This window comes from Coloeus monedula, assembly GCF_965178545.1.
Source record: "Coloeus monedula genome assembly, chromosome: 4".
Taxonomy (NCBI): Eukaryota; Metazoa; Chordata; class Aves; order Passeriformes; family Corvidae; genus Coloeus; species Coloeus monedula.
Window position 1 is genome coordinate 63,757,898 of NC_138784.1, and position 19,699 is coordinate 63,777,596.

At 35.7% G+C, this 19,699-nt stretch overlaps 1 protein-coding gene across 1 annotated transcript in view; it reads left to right on the forward strand.

The window, feature by feature from the left end:
• The window catches only part of ORC5 (origin recognition complex subunit 5), a gene marked incomplete at its 5' end in the record, with an annotated part of 60,446 nt that overhangs the window by 22,436 nt on the left and 18,311 nt on the right, over positions 1 to 19,699 (forward strand). Inside the window, one exon of the mRNA XM_082280810.1 lies at positions 1,880 to 1,990. Within this exon, the coding sequence (XP_082136936.1) occupies positions 1,880 to 1,990 (111 nt within the window). The remainder of the gene's footprint in view (positions 1 to 1,879; positions 1,991 to 19,699) is intronic.

A 19,699-nucleotide genomic window follows, 5' to 3' on the forward strand; every position in this document is an offset into this window, starting at 1 on the left:
GAATTAACTCTTCTGCTTTTTCTAGAGGGAATCATTTCTTTTAGATAATTTGAAAGCTCCAAACAGTATTCTGTCTACATGTAGAGCAAGAAATTTCTGAAGTAACTGTATATACTAAGCAGAGGTTCAGAGATTGCTCCATGCTAACTGCATTTGCTAGCTTCTTGGAGTGCGCTGATTTTAATTAGTCTGTTTGTTAACAGTAAAGAATCTGCTTTACAGAACTGGCATGTGTAGAAGCAGAAGGGCAAGTGATTTTACAATTCATAACTCACACCATGTCTGCATTCTGTCTGAGGATGCCATGCTAGAGTCTTGGCTATGTGTTGCAGCGGGGATTTCTGCAACATGTATAGGACAGCGAGGCCCGTGGAAAAAATTAGGGGCTGATTCTTGATAGATGTTTTAGAGATCTTTATTCTCCAGCTGCATGGCTGGCATCCTGCTGAAGAACTGCTGCAATCACAGGACCAGCAGGGTCTTCCCCCGGGCAGGGGAACACAAAACAACCAATGGGGAACAGGATTGACCAGAAAGTGGGGTAACCCCTCCAGCCCGGGGTCCCGTCCCCCAGGACCACATGGCAGGGGGGAGGAACCCCAACAACTATGTGTTTCCATGATTCTTCACACAGCTTGCTTTGTTAGCCAAGAGGTAGCTTTGGGGACACCTCCTGGATTTGAAAAGTTAAAACATGTATTTGAAGTACTTTTTGGTTTTCCTGAAGAAACGGGTGGTTGTGTTTTGCTGATGATGACTTAATGCCACAGAGGTGCTTGTGGTATATTTGAGGTGTTCTTTCCCAGAAGGATTTTGAAACAAACTTTGCCTTGAAAATCCTCTTTAGTCTTGGCTGCACTGCTAGTAAGAAGAAATCACTGCACACTACAGAAAAGGCAACTGGATGTCGAAGTAGAGAGAATTAAATACAAACCTAAAATAAAACAAGTATTTCCCTTGTAAGAACTTTTGAAAGTGTGGGTCATAAATCTCTGTAGTCCTAACTATGCTGCCCAACTTGGAATACTGCCCAGTTCTGCCTTGTAAACTGTACGTCTCCTTTTTGTAGAATTGGTTATTTTGAAAATGCTTACCATTGAACAATCAGGACTTTGTGTATTTCTTTGAATTTAAGTGAATGCAGTGTTACTACATACAGCAATCTGTAATGCCTATGAAGGCCATCCTTGTCAGCTGAGGTGTGAGGTATGTAAGGTGCAAAAGAGCTCTGTAGATTTGAAGTTGAGTAAATATGATGTGTTCTGATAACACAGTTGTCTGTAGCTGGCTGGTAGCTCATTATACAGCAGCTTTTACCAGCCAAGAAGCTGACCTTGGGCTCAGCCATCTGAACTCTTTATTTTAGTCAGATAAACCTGTGGGAGGCATGTGCACTCTTGAGTCTTACACTCAGCAGTCTTTGTGTTGCCTCTAAAATACTCTGTCCAGTTTTGTCCTCCTTCTTTAGAAGAAATCTTTAAACTACCTGCCAACACAAGCTGTTCTGTGATTCATTCTTTGAATGCCATAAAACATAGTCTTTCCTCTTTATTCCTTAGATTGGGCAAGGTCATTAAATAAGACAAGTAAATGTATAAATCTAGTGACAGGAAAGTTGGCAAAAGATCCTCTGTTACAGCTCAAAAATGTTCCTATTAATTGTGCAGTTTGAACAGTTGCCATGTTAAATAGACTTTTTGTCTGTATCTTTTTCTTGATCAATAAGCATGTATTCAGTGTTTTCCATAACATATAAGTAGGCGGTATGAAAGACTACTGTGAATCACAGTGCTTCCCCAGAGGCCAAAAAGGTGAGATTAACATCATGTGGTACTCCAGGAAAGACCTACTGGATTAAAAAGTGATATTTCTGTTGCAGACCAGCAATCACCTCCTTGGGCCAAAGCCATTTCCCCTGGACAGATTGTTAGCAATATTATATAGTATTGTGGACAACAGAGTTGCTCCAACTGCAAATATATTTTCCCAGGTGAGTGTGTATTTACTTTTTTTATTTGCTTTTTAGTGTCTGAAATTCACAAAGTTTTAAGCCATCATTCTAATTAAGTGTAATGAGAAAACAACCACAACACAACAGGTAGTTTACACTGAAGGTTCAGAGTAATATTTATCTGCATTACTAGCTGTGAATCCAGTACTTCATCTGTGTAATGGTCTGAAATCTGCTAATAGCTAACTTTTTCCCTGATCCTGGACTGTGGTCTGTGCTGATCAGTTCTTAGTTTCTCTCTGAAGTCTGTAAGCCCATTTGCATTTCAGGCTAAGTGTATAAATGTTTACTGTCCAATGGCTGAAATTAGTTACCTTGTAACACATGGTACAAAAATGTAGTGGTGAAGAAGAAGCAGAGGGAATAAGGTATTTTCAGGTGAACAGTGTTTGCTGTGGTACACGTACGTACTGTTTTTCATTTGAACAAAATTTAAGTCTTGCAGAGAAAAGTATCCCGTTTCACTAGATGGCAGCATAGCTACAGAAGTGTGTTGAATTAAGTAAATCTAGTATTTTCTCTAGAGCTCTGGGTTTGTCAGTTTGTATATTGACCAATTCTGTATAAATATGATTTTCTACTATCAACCTCATTCTTAGATATCATTTCCACCTTAGAAATTCTCAATTTCTTTCTGCTTTCCAGTTGTACTTTAATTTACTGAATTATTTTCCAAGTTTAACCAAGTAATATTTCAATTTACTGTCTGCATTAATGTAAAGTTCTTGGGACATACATGTTTGTTTGTAGGACGTTAGCTTTGTATTCTCTTATTTTTTGCTATCAAAAGCATTTTGATATACACTAGATGTGAATGTATTATATAACAGCATTTTACAGTTATATTTTCAAAATTAGTATAGCTGCATATTTAACAGGCATTCCAGGTAAGAGAACAAATGTTATTATTCCGATGTTCAGTTAAGTAGTACTGAAGACGTAATTTGGACGTGGTATAGTTCCAGCTTAGACTAAATTACAGAATGAGCAAGTTCAAAGAAATGCTTCATTCTAATTTAGAGTTTGCACTAGGTGGCAGTGTTATCAAAGAATAGTTGTAATTCTTTATTTTCTGAATATCTGGAGATTAGGCTATAAAAATATTGTATTTAATCTTAACTGGATTAGGGCAAAGAATTTAAAATTAAATCTGTTTATATAAAAATTGAATTTTATAAATTATTTAAGACTATTTTAAGTTATAAAGCATTTTTTACATTAAATTTTAATTTAAAATATTGAAATGTCCAGTGCAAAGTAATATAAAATACAATAGAACTTAAAATAGGTTTGAAAAGTAGTTTAATCTAGGCATCATATTTAACTGCTTTTTTTTCTTGAATGGTTTAAAACAATTTGCATTTCACTGATTTTTGTCATTAGTTGTTCTGTAAATACATTTTTCAAATGAAGTGAATATTTACGAGCTGGCTTATCCTTAGCAGTATTGATACATTTTACTGTTAGATAATACAGTCTTTAGTTTTCTTGTTTGTGTGTACAGCATGGAAATCATTATAAAATTGTACAGAAGTTTAATATGCTTTAACTCAAATATTTAGCTTCTTAACTGATTCACGATTAATTTTTTGTGCTCTTTAATTTGTAAAATCAAGGGCTGTACATGAACCAAATGCATATTAATTCTCCCCATGTACTGTCAGAAAATAGCATGCCTTAGCTTTAAAATTGATCAACAATTGCAGTCAAGATTCAAGAAGGACTAGGAGCTGCTTTAAGATCTGTCACTTGCTGATTTCATATTGCTTCTTGTTTGCCTGTATAGTTTCTATTCACATGAAAATTTTGGTTATTAGCTTTTCAAAAGTGAAACTTTTATGCTAATGAGCAGCAAAATTTCGTTTTTTCTTCTAATGGTAGGTTTTATTGAAAATGTTTCATTTTTCTAAATAGAATTTCAACTTAAAATTTGAATCTTAATCTTTTGCCATTTAATACTCCTTAAAATGGTCTCATACTCTTTTTAAGCAGAGTTAGCATGTTTGGTTTAAAAGTGTGGTCTTTGCAACCAATACAAGACTAAACAACTTCTGCTGTAACTTCTTGTTGTAGTTAGGTTACAGGAGAATGAATTGGGCCCATTCATTTTTGGTTTTTCTCACTAACTAGTACAAGGGAGTAGCACCGGGGGGAAGAAAAGTGCTTCCTTCTTGTGCAAATGAAAATTTTTTCAGTTACCCCCTTAAAAGTTGAAATTTCTCTTGGGTTTGTGCTCTTTTTAATCAAACTTTTTACGCATCCAGTGAGGATTTTTTGAGAGAAAGTTACTGTCAGGTTTGGGGGTTTTAATTATAGCTTCTTGATCTCAGTACATACATAAATTGTCTGTATTCATTTGAGAAGTTTTCACTGGTCATTTTTCTCCAGAATATTCACTGTTTTTCTTACTAATTTGTTATGATACTGGTTTTTTAACACATTGTGTATAACAGGTCACTGAATTTGTTTAAATTTATTTGCTAATTTTTTAAACCAAGAAGTTAGAGGTTAGAGAACTATTGATTTCTGCAGCCATTTGAGAGGATGAGATCTTAAAATGTTTTTCTTCAGATACATTTTTGTATAATATTTTAACAGATTGAAGGTGATATTGCCATCAGCAGTGGGCAGTACATTCTGTGCTGGGACAGAACTTGCAGAGTTGATGGTCTCTTTGGATATATGGCTAAGCATGTGGCTGAAGTGTTTTAAAAGATAAAAGATGGTGAGAATGTTGAAAAGAGGCTAATGCACTTTCACACAGTGCAAAAAACAGTGTGAGTCTGGGACATTCAGTCTGCATCCTACAACAACAGAGAAGTCAGAGTTTTCTTACTTGGTACAGCAGGAACAACCAGGAGTATTATTTGCGTGCCCATATGAACCCACTGAATATAGTGAAGAATAGGAAATATTCATTGTGTCCAAGGGCAATTACAACAGAATGGAGGGATACAAAGAAACTTTGTAAAACCTCCTGAAAGCGCTTTCTGCTAAGGTTCCATGAGTGTTCAGTTCTGGTTTGTACAGGAGTAGTGTTTTCTTTTAGGCTTCCCACCGAAAATAGAAAGTCAGAAATACAACATAATGCTCTTCATAAAATGTGCCTTAGTATAGGTCACAAATGAATTTATGCACAAAGCATTGGGCAAGAATTATCAGCACCAATTTAATTTAAATGAGGTCATTTTACATTGAAGAGGCTGTTCTTATCACAATCAGTAAGCAAGCAGATATTGTTGTTATGGTTTACAGGCCAAAATTAACCAATGTTTTTTCCTCTAGCAAAATTATTCAGTAATTGCTTCTTCAAGTTAATTCAGTTCTCCTGATCATTTTTCATTTTTCTAGACATTTTGTCTTGCTTCTGCTTTCTTGTGAAATAGCCTTTCATAAAGAGGATTGATTAGATCTACTTGTAGTTTTGAGCTATGATGTCATCTAAGGTAAAAGGAAATGAAGCCATTTGCCTTGCATACTTTTGCATTTTTTATTTCTGGTAATACATCCCTGAATATTTGGAAAAACATCTATGCAGAGAGGTTTGATAACTTTCAGAGTATATAACAGCTGAAAATTACCAAATAGGTAACTAATCAGTAACCTCGGTTCTGTTTGCATTTTTACTCTAATGCATTAACTTTGAGTTATCCCAGGTTTGGTTTTAATGTTACTCATTATATTTGGCAAATATTTTCAGATAGTTGTATAGTTAGAATTTACTTCTGACTGTAGTGCATTTGCAGTCAGAGATTTCTAGGAAGGCTGTTTATGAGCATATGGAGACACATCAGGTATCTTACACATCATAGTCTGTATTTCATTTATTAGACATTCTTATTTCTTTGATACTGGATCTACGAAAAGCATTTGAATTTTCTTAAGAGTATCACAAATTCATAAAACTAATTTAGTTACAAATGTGTAAGAATTTGGAATGAAGGTTAATGGACCTAAAATTTTTCAATCTGTCATAAAGATAAATAGCATTGCAAATTGTCCACAGAGTAAGAACTTTTTTTTGAAGTCAGAATAAATGCAGATATGAGATTTAGAGTAGTGTGTTAAGTGCCATATGATATGGATCTATTAGAAATACACAAACCACTGATGTACATAACATAGTTCCAGCTGGAGGGAGCCAGAGGAATGTAGTTTTCTGTAATTAAGGGAAGAAAAAAGTGCCCTTTCTTAGAGTGTAAGAATTGAAGAGATTTTTTTTTTCTTTTTTCTTGCTTTTTTGTCTGCCTTACATGAATAGAATAAGAAATACCTAAAATTCTGTATGTAAACTGGCAATTTACCTGTGAGATTTCTTTGTCCCTGTTGTGTTGGAAGCATGCTTTATGGCTTTCTTTTTCAGATGACAATTTGATGTTTAAACTACCCTTTTTTTGTAAATTGACAGCTATGGTAAAATTTAAGTTGCAAGATTGGAACGATGCCTGGTTTTGTTATCTACTTGATTTGTATTATGGCTTATATATGTCATAGCCTTTCTGGACACCAGATACCCACATCCTGATTATACTTCTGTTACTGCATTACATTACATTCCCTTGATGTAGCAATTTGATAAATTTGCTTCTATGATTTGATAAATTTGATTCTATGATTCTACAGTTCTGTGATTTGATTCTATGAGTACCGTCAGCAGGTTTTTCCAAATGGAAAACACTCTTAATCGCTTCTACAAGCTCAGATTGTGTTAGTGTTTAAAAATATGAAGCTTTTCATTCCACGTTTGACAACTCTTGACAGAATAAGAATTATTCATTTTTGCTAGATCAGCTGTATTGTGTTCCAGCTTTCATTGCTGTTACAGGGACTCCTCATAGGAACATTTTGCATCTGGCTTTAACATAATTATTTAATGCTAATAGAATACCCTCTATTTAAAATGTGAGCAGGTAGGTGAATTTCTACAGAAAAAGCTCTGGTTTAAGATGTGTGTTGTTTTACCCTGTTCCCTAAGAGGCCTTACAAAACAGAATGAAGATAAGTGGAGCCATTTTTATTTTCCAGTATGTAAGACATACAGAGCATGTTCTCATACTGGTTATATGTCAGTAAGTAGATTAATCTTTAAATTTTTTTAAATAAGAAAAATGCTGGAAAAATGACAGTTCCTGCTGATTCTGTTAAACCACTTTTCTTTGCTTCCCTATTACTGTGAAATTCCCTCAGTGTTGTGCTTGTCTTTTTTTTGGATAAATGGATAGAGTCAGTGCTAAAATTTTACCTGAAATAATTGAGAAGTTCATAGCAGACATTAGCTACATAAATGTGGGGGTGACTTTGGAAGAATATATTTCTATCCTGTTCTCAAATTAACTTAGCATTTAGATCTTTATGACCAAAGTTTATATTGAGGCGAGATTTCTTGTCTTCTGGTTGAATGTTTTTAAAAAAAAGCTTTTTATCTCATAGATAATATTGCAAACCGATTCAAGACGTCATTGAAGCATATCATGCATCTGATATTGGAGGGTGTCTTTGCTTTATACACCCATAGGCGCTACTACGATTTGGTAGACTTGAATAGTTGTGTACAAAAATGTTTATATGTTTGAATAATTATTTTATATGTTGTTGAAAGATGGAATTCTTAAGTAGTGAATATTCAGAAGGGAGATGATTGTGAAAGTTATGTTTCTCTTGGAGCTGATTGTGTATGTAGATTGTTTCAAATTTTGTTTCTGGAATATAAGCAAACATATTCTCATGTATTTCCCATTTTCATCACTTCTTGAGTTTTAAACTTAAATTACAAGAGAGGATGTCATCCTCTGCTTCTGTCCTATTGATTCAACCTGAAAATGACTGTTTGCATTTCACTGTCCTCTTGCTTCAGAGGAAGGTACATAAAATTGCACAGCTTAATTCATTCTGACCACAGGAGTTGTCATCTCTGGAATGATCCTGCTATAATTCCATGCAGGGGGAAGCATTTACTTTTACAAAAAAAATTGAACTATATGGGAAAAGGTCTTAAAAGCTTATTTTTGAATTTTCTTTTCTTTTTGAGAACTATTTAGAATTATGGAATGCCTCTCTATCTGGTCAAGCAGAAGATCTTTAGAGCTCCCCAATGACAGGAATGATCAAATACCAGCCGTAGACTCCGGGCTTATCTCATTCTCATTACTGGTCTAAATAAACTTCCCGTCCTCTTTCAGTGTGTAGTGAAGATACATAAGACACATTTTGCCAGCACAGAATATCTGTTAGTCTTCTATAATGTCATATATCTCACACAGCATTCATATAAAATCTGTATATCCCTGCATGTTTATTGTCCAAGTGGGTTTGTAGTGCAACCTTTTGATCCTGTGACTTCATGGTTGCCCATACCTAAAAGATTATTTTTGTATTAGAACATTGTTTTTAGCAGCTGGCAATTTGTAGCTGTGGGGGTATTTTTAGACAATTTTATATTATTACTGTTGTATTTGATCCTAGCTGGTTTTGATCCTGTATCCTTTTATAGGTATATGATGCATTTGACACACTTTATTTTCCTGGATCTGGCTATTGGTTAGAAAGTGCAGTAATCTATTGATCTCATTGTACTGAATTGTATTGATCTCAGTACTCTGTTGATTTTCTGTAGGTTTGGGAAGATGGTGGTAAGAGGTAATAAATAACTCCCGTTTTCTCATTTTCTGTTACTGGTTACTGGACTAATCTGGCAGAAATTCATGAGCTGAAATGGGAACTTAATGTGATGCACAGCATGGTGACATAGTTAGCACTTAGGCACCAACTATGGCAGCCTGAGAGAGCCTGCTGTTAAGCAAAAGGAAAGGAGAAAACATTACTTTTAACCAAATAGCTGACTCTATTTTTTTTTTTCAACTCTGAGCAGAGCTGTGAATAAAAATAAAAGTATTCTTACTTCAAGTAGTACTTTCTAATTAAAATTGTGAAGAGACTGACGTGTGATTTCTTCTAATTTTAATTGATACAGAAAAGATCTTTTAGAAAAACTAATAGTGTTTTACCTATGTTATGTTGTTTGACCTAGTTTGATCTAGTTTTCATTTTTGGAGGTGTATTGATAATACAGCTTTACAATTTCTTAGGATGCTTTCTTAATCAAATTCTATTCTATTTGAGTTGTTTCTTTACACTAATTTAAAGTAGAAAACTTACCTTATTTCTGTGAAGAGCTTATAGTAATAGGTTCCTGCTTGGCACTTAATCTACATCTTAAAAACAGTGTATTGAAGACAAATTGTTGTGAATTATTGAAAGCTAGTTTAAAGGAAGAAATTTTGGTTATGACAAGGCAAGGACTATTGAGAGGGAAGGGGGAATGAGGACTTCAGATGAGATGAAGTTTATCGGGAAGATAAAGTGAATTCCTAAGTATCTTCTCTAGAGCATCTTACTAATTCTAAACTTCCTTGCTTTTTGATGTTAGTTTTTTATTTGTGTAGCATGTCCCTAAGAATTTGCTGACCAGGATGTAGCTGTGTTTAAGGCTTTGTAAAATTGATTTATTGTAAATTTGTACTTTTCTATATATAATCAAACAGAAATTGTGATGGAGGTAGGTATGTAAGTTTGCTATGTTGTGATGAAGAGTTTATATACTCTGTGAATCTGTTAATAACTTTCACAAAGTATTCTTGTGGCCCTGTGAACATGTTATATATTCCCTTGTGCCTTTCACATGTCTTAGAGTGCATGCTATATAACCTAGGGAATGTGTTGTATCAACCAGCAGTTTCTTTAACTTCTGTTCTCTTGGCGCATTATTTGTAAACAGTATTTGAAGCTTCAAATCTTAACTTATCTATGAAATGTGTTAGTGTATCAAAGAAGTAAATATGAATACATGAAAGACAAACCAGAGTTTTCCTCCTTCCAAACTCTGTCCTTTCCATCCCTTTCTTTGCACACTTATTTAGAAATTGGTTTCATGTACTTACTGGAAGGAACATCGTTTTATACTCCAGGAACAAATTCGTGCTGTGTTTACATCAAGCAGTTGCAGCTGAAGCTTGTTAGTGATTGCCTCCCCAATTAAAAAAAATTCTTCACTGTGGTACATGAACTCCTATTGTTTGGAGATAAATAATCGGCTCATCCCCTCTTTAGGGAAGAACAAAGAACATAATAGTACATCTGGTTCATGTGTTAAGACAGCAAAGATTAATTAAGCAAGTACTGCACAACCTCTCTTGAGAATACATATATCTAAAAACAGCCTGTATAAGTTTTTTAATCACTTTTCTTTAACCATTTAGTGTATGCAGAAAGTCTATTCCAGAATCACCAGCTATTCATGGAAGTAAGATAGGATGCAATACTGAGATAAAGCAAATTAGGGCATTAGGATAAAATTCATTAGTTCTCTCTCAAATCTCTTGTTTTAAGATGGTATGCCTAGAAAGATAGGATTAAAGACTAGAAAGAACCTTTCAAGCCCTCAGGTAACATCATTAACACTCTATAAATTTCGTCTTTCTTAGAAGTAATTGGCTGTTTTTTCTTACGATTTGGAGTACGACCTGTTTGGGGGAAAGAACAATCTCTTTATTGAGCATTTGTGTAGAGCCTGGTTAATTGAAAGACAGTTTCAAAACTTGAACTAACTCTTGTGGTTAAATAGTTACATAAATAGTTACAGTTATGAGTGCCCTGTTTCTTCACATCCCTGGTAACTAGGACTAATGTAGAATTCCAGCTGAAAGGCTACTAAAGGCCAGTTTTACCTGCTGTACTTCTTGCTGTCATTGTCTTTCAGCCAAAATAGCTTTACTAGCTCCTTAGTCCACTTCAGTGAGTTGTAGGGATGCAGATATCCTGTCAAGATCTTCTTTTGACAATCCTTTGCTTATTAAATATCTTTTACTTCCCTGCACATACAGTAATGAATGCAGTTGCAACTTCAGTAGTAGCAAGAAAGATGCTTCAGAATCATTGGTCAAAGAGTTGGCTGTAATGTTATATTCTCTTTATTGATATGCTTCTTGGACTGGTTCTTATATGGTCTCTTGTCCTCCTGTCCCTGCCTAATGTGCTCTTACGTCTCCCTACCTATAGTTTGTTCTCTTGAGGTATTTATACCCCACCTCTCACTTCAATACAAATGATTTTGTTGTATCACATGTGAAATAGATTTGTAGCATTGTATCTGTACCAGGGACACCTTCTGGTTTTTTATGAGGTTGAAAAGTCCTGAGACTGTGCACCTGAACAGTGTTAGAGCATAAGGTAGCAAAATGATACATTAAAGAATACGTTGAATCACGTTGGTGAATGCTTGTACTGTTTCTGCCCTGCCAGCTGCAGTCAGTTCTAGCTACTGACTTTGTACTTGACACCCCTCCTCCCCTAAAGACCCTCTGCTGCTGGCTGTGTTCATTTGATAGCAGATAGTGGGGCTTGCCACAGTATCTTGGACAAAAGAAGCAGCTGCATTGCAGTTAATTTAAAAGAGAGGATTTCAAAATATGAAGCTTGTTCACAAAAGAATGCCTCTTGGTAGATGAGGAATTGTTAGGAATTTACATAATCTCTCTTCTCCATCTATGGAAATGAAAACTGAAAGATATTTGGGGGGAGCAATGTGGAAAATTGATAGCACGGTGTGAGTAAATCTCGTTTATGGAAAGTTTATATTCTTAGTAAATGTTGCAAATATTGTTCATTTAAAATATGAAGAACAACAAAACAATGTGAAACAAATCCTACTTAGACTTGGAAAAGCTGCTATAATGATGATGATAATTATAATGGCTGAAAATGGTGCTATATATCTTGAAGTTGCATAGGTGCTGTAAAAAGTTTCTGTCCTTACCCACTGTATGATTTAATTTCTCATGTTAGGTGGAGGAGGGTAGATGATAGAAGAAATAATGTGATAATGTGATATGTGTCTGAACAGTAGAAGTACATCTGAGCTAGTCAGTGTGCTTTTCTAGTTAATGCAGAGAAACAGACATGCACCCTGATGCAGACATGAGCATCTAAACCCACTCTGTTAATGAAAAGTTTTAAAATCTGTACTAGCTTTCAATGAGCCATGTCCTGATGCACTGACTCCTTCATCCTCTAGAAATGGAATCAAGACGGCCTCAGATGCAAACATTTGCATTATAGCTATGTAATGTTATTCTATCCCGAAGAACCAAGTGTTTCCTCAGTAACTATTCTGAGTTTTTTGTAAAACAAATGGAAAAGCCATCATCAAATATCCCTGTTTGGATGTCATATTCCTTGTCAAAATGTTTGCAGACGGGGGCAGTGATTGATTTGTACACCTTCCCACCAATTCCTCCTGCAGATTAAGTTGGGCTCTCACTCTGCAGTGAGTACTTGGGAAGAGCATGCCCAGGGTTGCATTGCATGGCTGGAAAGCTGGTGTTGGCCTTCCTATCCCTTTTTTCTGGACTGCTTTTGCCTTATTCCTAAGGATGGGGTGCTGAAATTCTGTCTCTTTCTAATAGAAACTTACTTTGCAGAATTCTGTGATGATGACCTGTTATTTTACATCTTAGAACTTGCAATCTGAACCCTACAGCTTTGAACTGTATTTCAATTACAGCAACTATAGATGTCTTGTGGAAAACACTCTGAAAGTAACGTGAGATGTGAGAATATCGAATATGTCAAGAAAGGATCTTCTACCTTTGTTTTTTGAAATATGAAATAAAAGAGGTTAGGTATAACCTCTGCAAGTGCAAGCCATAGAACATTTACCAAAAGAATGAAAGGCCAGTAAGTTATTTGAATTTCAGGAAGTGTTTTAGAGATAAAATTTAAAAATATTACTGAGATTTAGTGTGGATTTTTGGGCACGGTTTAACTGAAACTAAAATTGAAATATTTGAAGGCAGATCTAGTTTAGATGAGCAGATGCTGATCTGTAGGTGTGTTTCACTAACATGTGATGGTGCAACTTCAAGTTCATTCAGATGAACATTCATTACCCTGCTGTTATTGATGTAGAGAAAGGTGTTTTAAAAAAAACAAACATGAACAAAAACCCGAAACAAAACCAAACCCCCCAAAACCAGACAAAAATCTCAGTTTCAAAAATTCTGTACTTTCAAACTCTTTTCAGATTGTTGTCTTGTTTTCTAATTAGTAGTTATTTATGAATGAGATAAAATTTATATATGTTGCCATTTCTAACAGGACCAGGTTCTAGTGTCCATAAGAGTTCTCATAGAGAATTGAGAGGTATCTTTCTGTGTGTATGTTTTTACATACTTTTTTTTCCTGCCTGCTCACCTGTCATAAATGTTTCTTGAAACAGAATGTACATGAACTGTGGGAGCTTCATCATCCTATTGTGAACATACTGAAACATTCCACTATAAGAAATAGAACATACAGGCGGTACATCTATGTCTTCTGAAAAGTTCTGAATTCAGACTCTGCTTAGTAGTGAGTTTAAAAAAAAATAGGAGAGGTTGTAACTGAGATGTTTTTCGAAAGACATAGCTAGAGAATATGAAGATCCAGGTTGGTCTGGTTTAATAATTGAAGAGTGCTGGATGTGTTGTTGACCATCTGTGACCTACATAAAATGAACAAGTGGGTGTTCCATGTTCTAGATATCTCGGCAAGAAATATGAAAGAGAACGTCAAAAGAGGAAATAATGAATCATATACGTAAAAAACCCCTGGTGTAGTAGATACAGACAGTAAACAGATTGACTTAAGAGATTACCACACAGACATGAGAAGAAAACTGAAGATTGTTGTTATAAAATGATCTTTTCCAGCCTTTTTTATTTATTACTAGCATATGGCCTAGGAAGACTTTTTGCAACAGATATTTTCTAGTGTGGAATGGCCTCTAATGGATGTATGACACTGATGGTGTAGAGAAAAGCTTTTTAATAATTTGTGTGACTATAGTGCTTGTGAAAGATGCTAGACTGACAGTCTAGAAGACTGGCAGTCTGAAGTAATCTGTTCTGATTCACTGAACAGGTATAGCAGAGGAATCAATGGCACAAAATCTCTGTATTGCTTTTTAATTGTATCCTGAAAAATCTACCTTTCGTTTTGAGCTGACTGATTCTTAGTTAATAGTGACAGAGTTGCTGTTCACCCTAGTACTAAGCTCTTACAAATCAGCTTTTGACATAGAGAAGCTTTCTGTTTAAATTAACAACTTCTGTCTAAGAACGTGATGGGCTTCCAGTAGAAGTAGTAAAGGGGGAAGGATGACTAACAGGGAACACGTGGTGACTGGAGGTACTGCACAGTAGGCTGGTCTGCTGGTTATCCTTGTCCTTGGCCTGCCTTTTTGCTTCCCTCCTAGATAAATCATTGAGACCTCGCTGGTTTTAACCTTGTAGTATGCAATTTGTGGGACTAGCCGGTGGAATGCTCTTTGGCCAGTTGATTTAACATGTTTTCTGTGTAGTTGTGACCAGAACCAGACCATCTCTGGATGACTGGGAGAAATGAAAAGGTACAGGTGGAGATGTAGCATGACAGTATCTCCTTAGCAGGAAAGAAATCAAGTTTTATCCATGATTGGATTAACACTCAAACCAGTATCTTCTTCTCATCTCCCATATCAAAAATGGCCCAAATTTTAATTCTGCTCAGTGTCTAGAATTCCCTAGAGTGAGCCAGTCTCCAGTCCAATTTGCCATCTCCATCTGGCTCAGGTGAAACTTCTGTAACTACATTGTGCGTGGGCACAGGAGGTAACTCAGTGTGTTGGAGCGATGAGGAAGAAGGTAGCAAACAAGATAGGGAGTCATCAATATGACAGAAGATAAACATAGATACCTTAGATACTAAATAAAGTATTTTTTAGATACTAAAAAAGCAAATGCAAAGAAAAAAGGTTAATTATCTGTACTCCAAAAACCAAAGGTATTTCAGACTGATTGCCCAAAATAGATGGTGCCTAAAACCTGGAAAAAGACCCAAACATAAAAATAATGAGTAATATAAACAATTTATTAGGCACTTATATGCTATTTTTAATAAGCAGAAAGGCTGGCCTCTAGTGCAGGTAATTTTATTTTTTGTTTGACATGAACAGAGAAGCAATTTGAGTCAGATGTTTTATGAAAACAAACAAGAGAAAAAAGCAAACAAAAACCTACACACATCAGTGAAAAGTCAAGATAAAGTGGTAAATTCAAGCTGGCATGCATAAGTGGATATAACCTTAAATAAAGCTGTTCAGAGAAAGGAAAATAATTGCAAAGTGGTAACACTTTAACGAAGATGTAAGCATGAAGACTGGCAAAAATTAAAGGCTAGAAGGGAATGACTTGTGAAGAAAGATTAAAGGAAATGAACACATGTAATTATTACTTATAGCTATCTGTGTGCTTGGTGATGTTCAGATGAAGAGAGATGATCCCTACACTAATTTGGCTAAATAACTACCAGGGGATGATGAAAATGTCTGAAGGTATTTATAGGCTTCAAGGGCCAAGAAGGGATTCATTTAGAAGAGTTCAAAAAAGGTCTAAGTGGGAGTAATGAAATAAGATGAGGAGAATCTTAGCTTTGGATACTATAAAAAACCCTTCTTTTGGAGATGCTAAAGTGTGTGATAGTCTCCCTGAAGTTTTAGTGCAATGCCCCACTGCTTGAGCTATTGCAAATGACAGTAGACAAAGGATTCAGATATAAACTTGAAAGAAGGAAGAAGAATTTTGCATTGGCAGGAGGAGAGTGAAGATGACTTAATAGATATTTTCCATCTTTAATTTCTGTGGTCTCACATGGTATAAATTAACAAAATAAGACTCATGGTATACTAGTGAAACATAATTTATGTAAATTTGCTTTAGAATAGGCATTAACCTTGATCCTTACTTCAATTCTGCATTAAGCCTTGCCTTTGATACAGTAATCTTAATTAAAACTGAATATTTCATGATTTAACTCCCTCTGCTTCATGAGCAGAACAATACTCTTATCTGTGTTACCTATAAAAGTGCAATCCATATAGAGTATCTATTGCATCAGATGATAGGTTTGCTTAAGGTCATTTTCATATGAATAAAAGTACTGACAAAGAGCAGTTTAATTTGTTTAAAAATTATTAACTCTTATTTTACAACCAAATGTTAAAAAGCTAGTTAAATAATTTTTCATGCATGTTGACTTAGGAAATGTTGACCGAATAAATACCATATTCTTTTGGGGAAAAAGAAAAACCAACAGCCTGCATGAATGAGGAAAAAAAGTAAGTATTGGCAGATGTGATGTGTGTCAAGTGTGTCATCATGTAACTGTCAATCACTGTCATCTTCATAATACTTTTAACTGGATTAGGTTAGGTAGTAAGAGAAAAGCTGTTCGTTTTGATGTTAAATCCTAATATGTTCTAAAAGAGGCAGGAATTTGAAATGGGCATAAAAGTGTGCCTATGTTTTTTTTAATTTTTGGAGGCATTTTTGTTGTTGATGTTGAGGGTTTTGTTGTTTGTTTTTTTGTTTTATGTTTTGTCATGATGTTAGAACAAATGGCTGTTCTGGAGAAATACTGGATTGCCCTACGCTGCAGACACATGACCACGTGCACACACACGCAAGACACATCCTTAATATAGGGGCACTTTGTAGTTGTGGTCATTGACACAGTACAGGCATCTTCAGGTTGCTCACTGCTTATAAATGGAGACATCAGTAGAGTGACATTTTCCAGCTTGAAAAGATGTGCAGGTGTTGTCTTACTTTGTAATAATCTACCAGAAAAAGTTCAAGGAAAGAGGATGTAATATCAAGTGATGACAATAAATAATATATATATAAATATATAACTTAGTCCTAAAACGTAGAAGGCAAGCAAACCTTTGAGTATCCATGTGTATTGAAAAAGGCCATCTTTTTCTGGAATTCTTTAGATTTGGGTTTTTGGTTTTTTTTTAATTTAAGTTGTCAGACTAAATACTTTGGATAAAAAAGCAGCTGTGATAAATCTTGATATCTGGACTGCTTCTTTACTAAGTAGCTAACTTTAGTGATAATTTCATATGTGTCACTGGAATCTTTGGTTATGTCAGATATTTAGTGGATCCAATGTAAGTCATCAATCTTTTTCTTCCAAATATAAGTCTAACCACTTGGTTAAATAATATTTGCCAGTCACTTTCATCAGGATTTGAGATATTTTTCCCTCATTGTTCCAGCTTTTTCTTTGTTGGCTCTACATATCAAGTTGCAGCTGTGGTGCATTGGATATCTGTAGGCATTACATATATACTGATATCTTTACTTCCCATTTAGAGCACAAGAAACATACCAGTGTGTATTTGTTGAGAATAATTGTCATATAAATGAAGCGATAGTGTATTTTTGGGCACAACTGCCTTCTTATCAGTTCATTACCTTATTGGATTCAACACTTACAGAGAACGCAGGGAACAAATTTGTAAAGTTGAATATATTTATTTGTTGGAGGAAAAAAATAGAAAGTGAATAGTTGTTAATATCATATTACATTTCTAGTCCTCCCATTAGATCTTTATAGGAAAATGTAACAGCTGATCACACTGAAGAAAATGAAACTCTGGTTTTGTAGGACCATTTCCCTGCTTTTTGCCTGTGTCATCTGTGGCATTCTTAAGTGCAGCTTTCAATAGCCACAAAGAACACACAAGTTGTGGGTGCTGTGTGGGTCCCTAGCACCAGAGGATGTCATGCAGCTGGTTCCAGGGAGCCCAAAGGGTTAAATGCAGTTAAGCTTTTCCCCAGCTTTCTGGGAACCTGGCAGTGGCTTTCTTTCAGTTGCTTTGTAATGGGAGGAACAATACCTGAATTCAGCCTTGGGTTGTGTTGGACAGGGGGAAGGATTCAGGTTATAGTGTCAGAGGCAGCAGTTGCACTCGGGCAGTACCAGCAAGTGCTTCACCTTCTGGCTGAAAAAAGTGGAATGTTAACAAGGCAAGTCTCAGATAAGACCATATGTATGTAGGGTTTTGTTGTTGTTTAATCCATTTCTCTCTGCTTGTGGTTTTCTTTTTAGCTAAATTAATCATGCTGTTTTGAATAGGCTGCATTCTGCCACTGGGAACTGTAACTCAGGCTCTGGCTGGTGATGAGCCAGCCTAAAAGCAGGGAGACACAGTTTTTTGTGGTTTGCACTCAGGCAGAAGTTAAAGAGTCTTGTCACTTGGAAGAAAATAAGCATTTAGAAACTGAAACTTGAATCCTGAGCCTAGATAATGATGATGAAAAATAACCTCCAAAAATTCTTACAGTGAGTTATCATTTTATTAGTCAACTGAATGGATATTATGTTTCTGGATTAATGGTTAACAGTTTATTTGTGAAGGAAGTGGTCCTGAATATGTTTATAGCTATTGACTGTATTTCATCCGTGATTTCTTCAATGAGCTACTGTTACTAAAGACCACCAAGATGGTTTGGTCAGAGGAGGCTGCATGGGAATCTCATGATTGTTTCAATTTTCTAATTTCTTTTAAAGAAGGATTTGGGTTATATCTTGAAAAACAAGACAAACACAAAACAAAAAAAATATCCCACCAAGAAACCAACTTGTCATAAAGGATAAACATGTTGGTGCTTGGTTACTGAATTATACTTTTGTCCACATCCAAACATTGTTTTGGCTGGAGCAGGTAAGTGCAGCAGGAGTTGTTGAGGAGACCTCTGTTGAGGCTGCCCCACCCAAGTGCTCAATATGTTTGAATGTGATGATCTTTAGGACCTAACCAAGACCCAGGCACACAGGGTGTGGAGCATCTTAGGCTGAGAAGTGGGAAGCAGGAGGAGCAGGAGGCGTGTAGGGGATAAGGAGATGTAACGAGCCACAGGAAGGAGTTGCTGCTCTACTCCAAGGCAATAGGCACAAACTGAAACGCAGGAGGAATGGCAGGAAATACTTGCTTACTGTGAGGGTGATGTCAGTGCTGGCACAGGTTGCCCAGAATAGTGGTGAAATCTCCATCCTCAGAGATATTCAAAAGCTATCTGGACATGGTTCTGGGCAGCCTGGTCAAGATGGCCCTGCTTGAGAAAGAGGTTGGACTAGATGACCTCCAGAGATTCCTGCCACCTCAACCGTTCTGTGATTCTGAGTTGTGAGGGAGATGGAAAAACTGAGGTTGTAAGGGACATGAACAGAGGGTGTTTGAGATTTTTGCATTGGGACAGGCTTATGAATAGAAATCTTTCTCACAAAAAAATTTCATATTTTAGTCTATTAAAGATTTTATCACATATTAATTAAGCTAACAGTCTTAAAACTTTTGTACACAAAACTACTGAACTTTTGTACGCCAAAATTTAAGCTTTTTAATAAAGCAAGATTCAAGGAAAGCTCTGAGGAGAGTTTCTGGCCAGATAGACTGCTAAGTCAGATACTGTTCCAATTGATAATGCATATTTTTTTGTAACATGCTGTTGCTTTTATGAATTTGTTGTCCAGTTACAAGGCCTTCAGAACACACCATTACCGAAAAATGCTTTAGCAATGTTTCTGCTTCTGATGGCTTTAGTTTTTTATGAAGTATTAACTTTATCATGCAGTTCAGGCAAAAACTGTAATTTGAGGATCCAGTACCTCAATGGTCATTATTAATTTGAAATACAACAAGCTTTAAATAAATCTTCTCATTTAGCATGTGGCCTAAGCCTTCCTGTGAGCAGCTAGCTAACCAATTCATATACAGGTAGAATATGCAGCAGCATGACGGCTTGTATTAGGTGAATTTATCCTAAT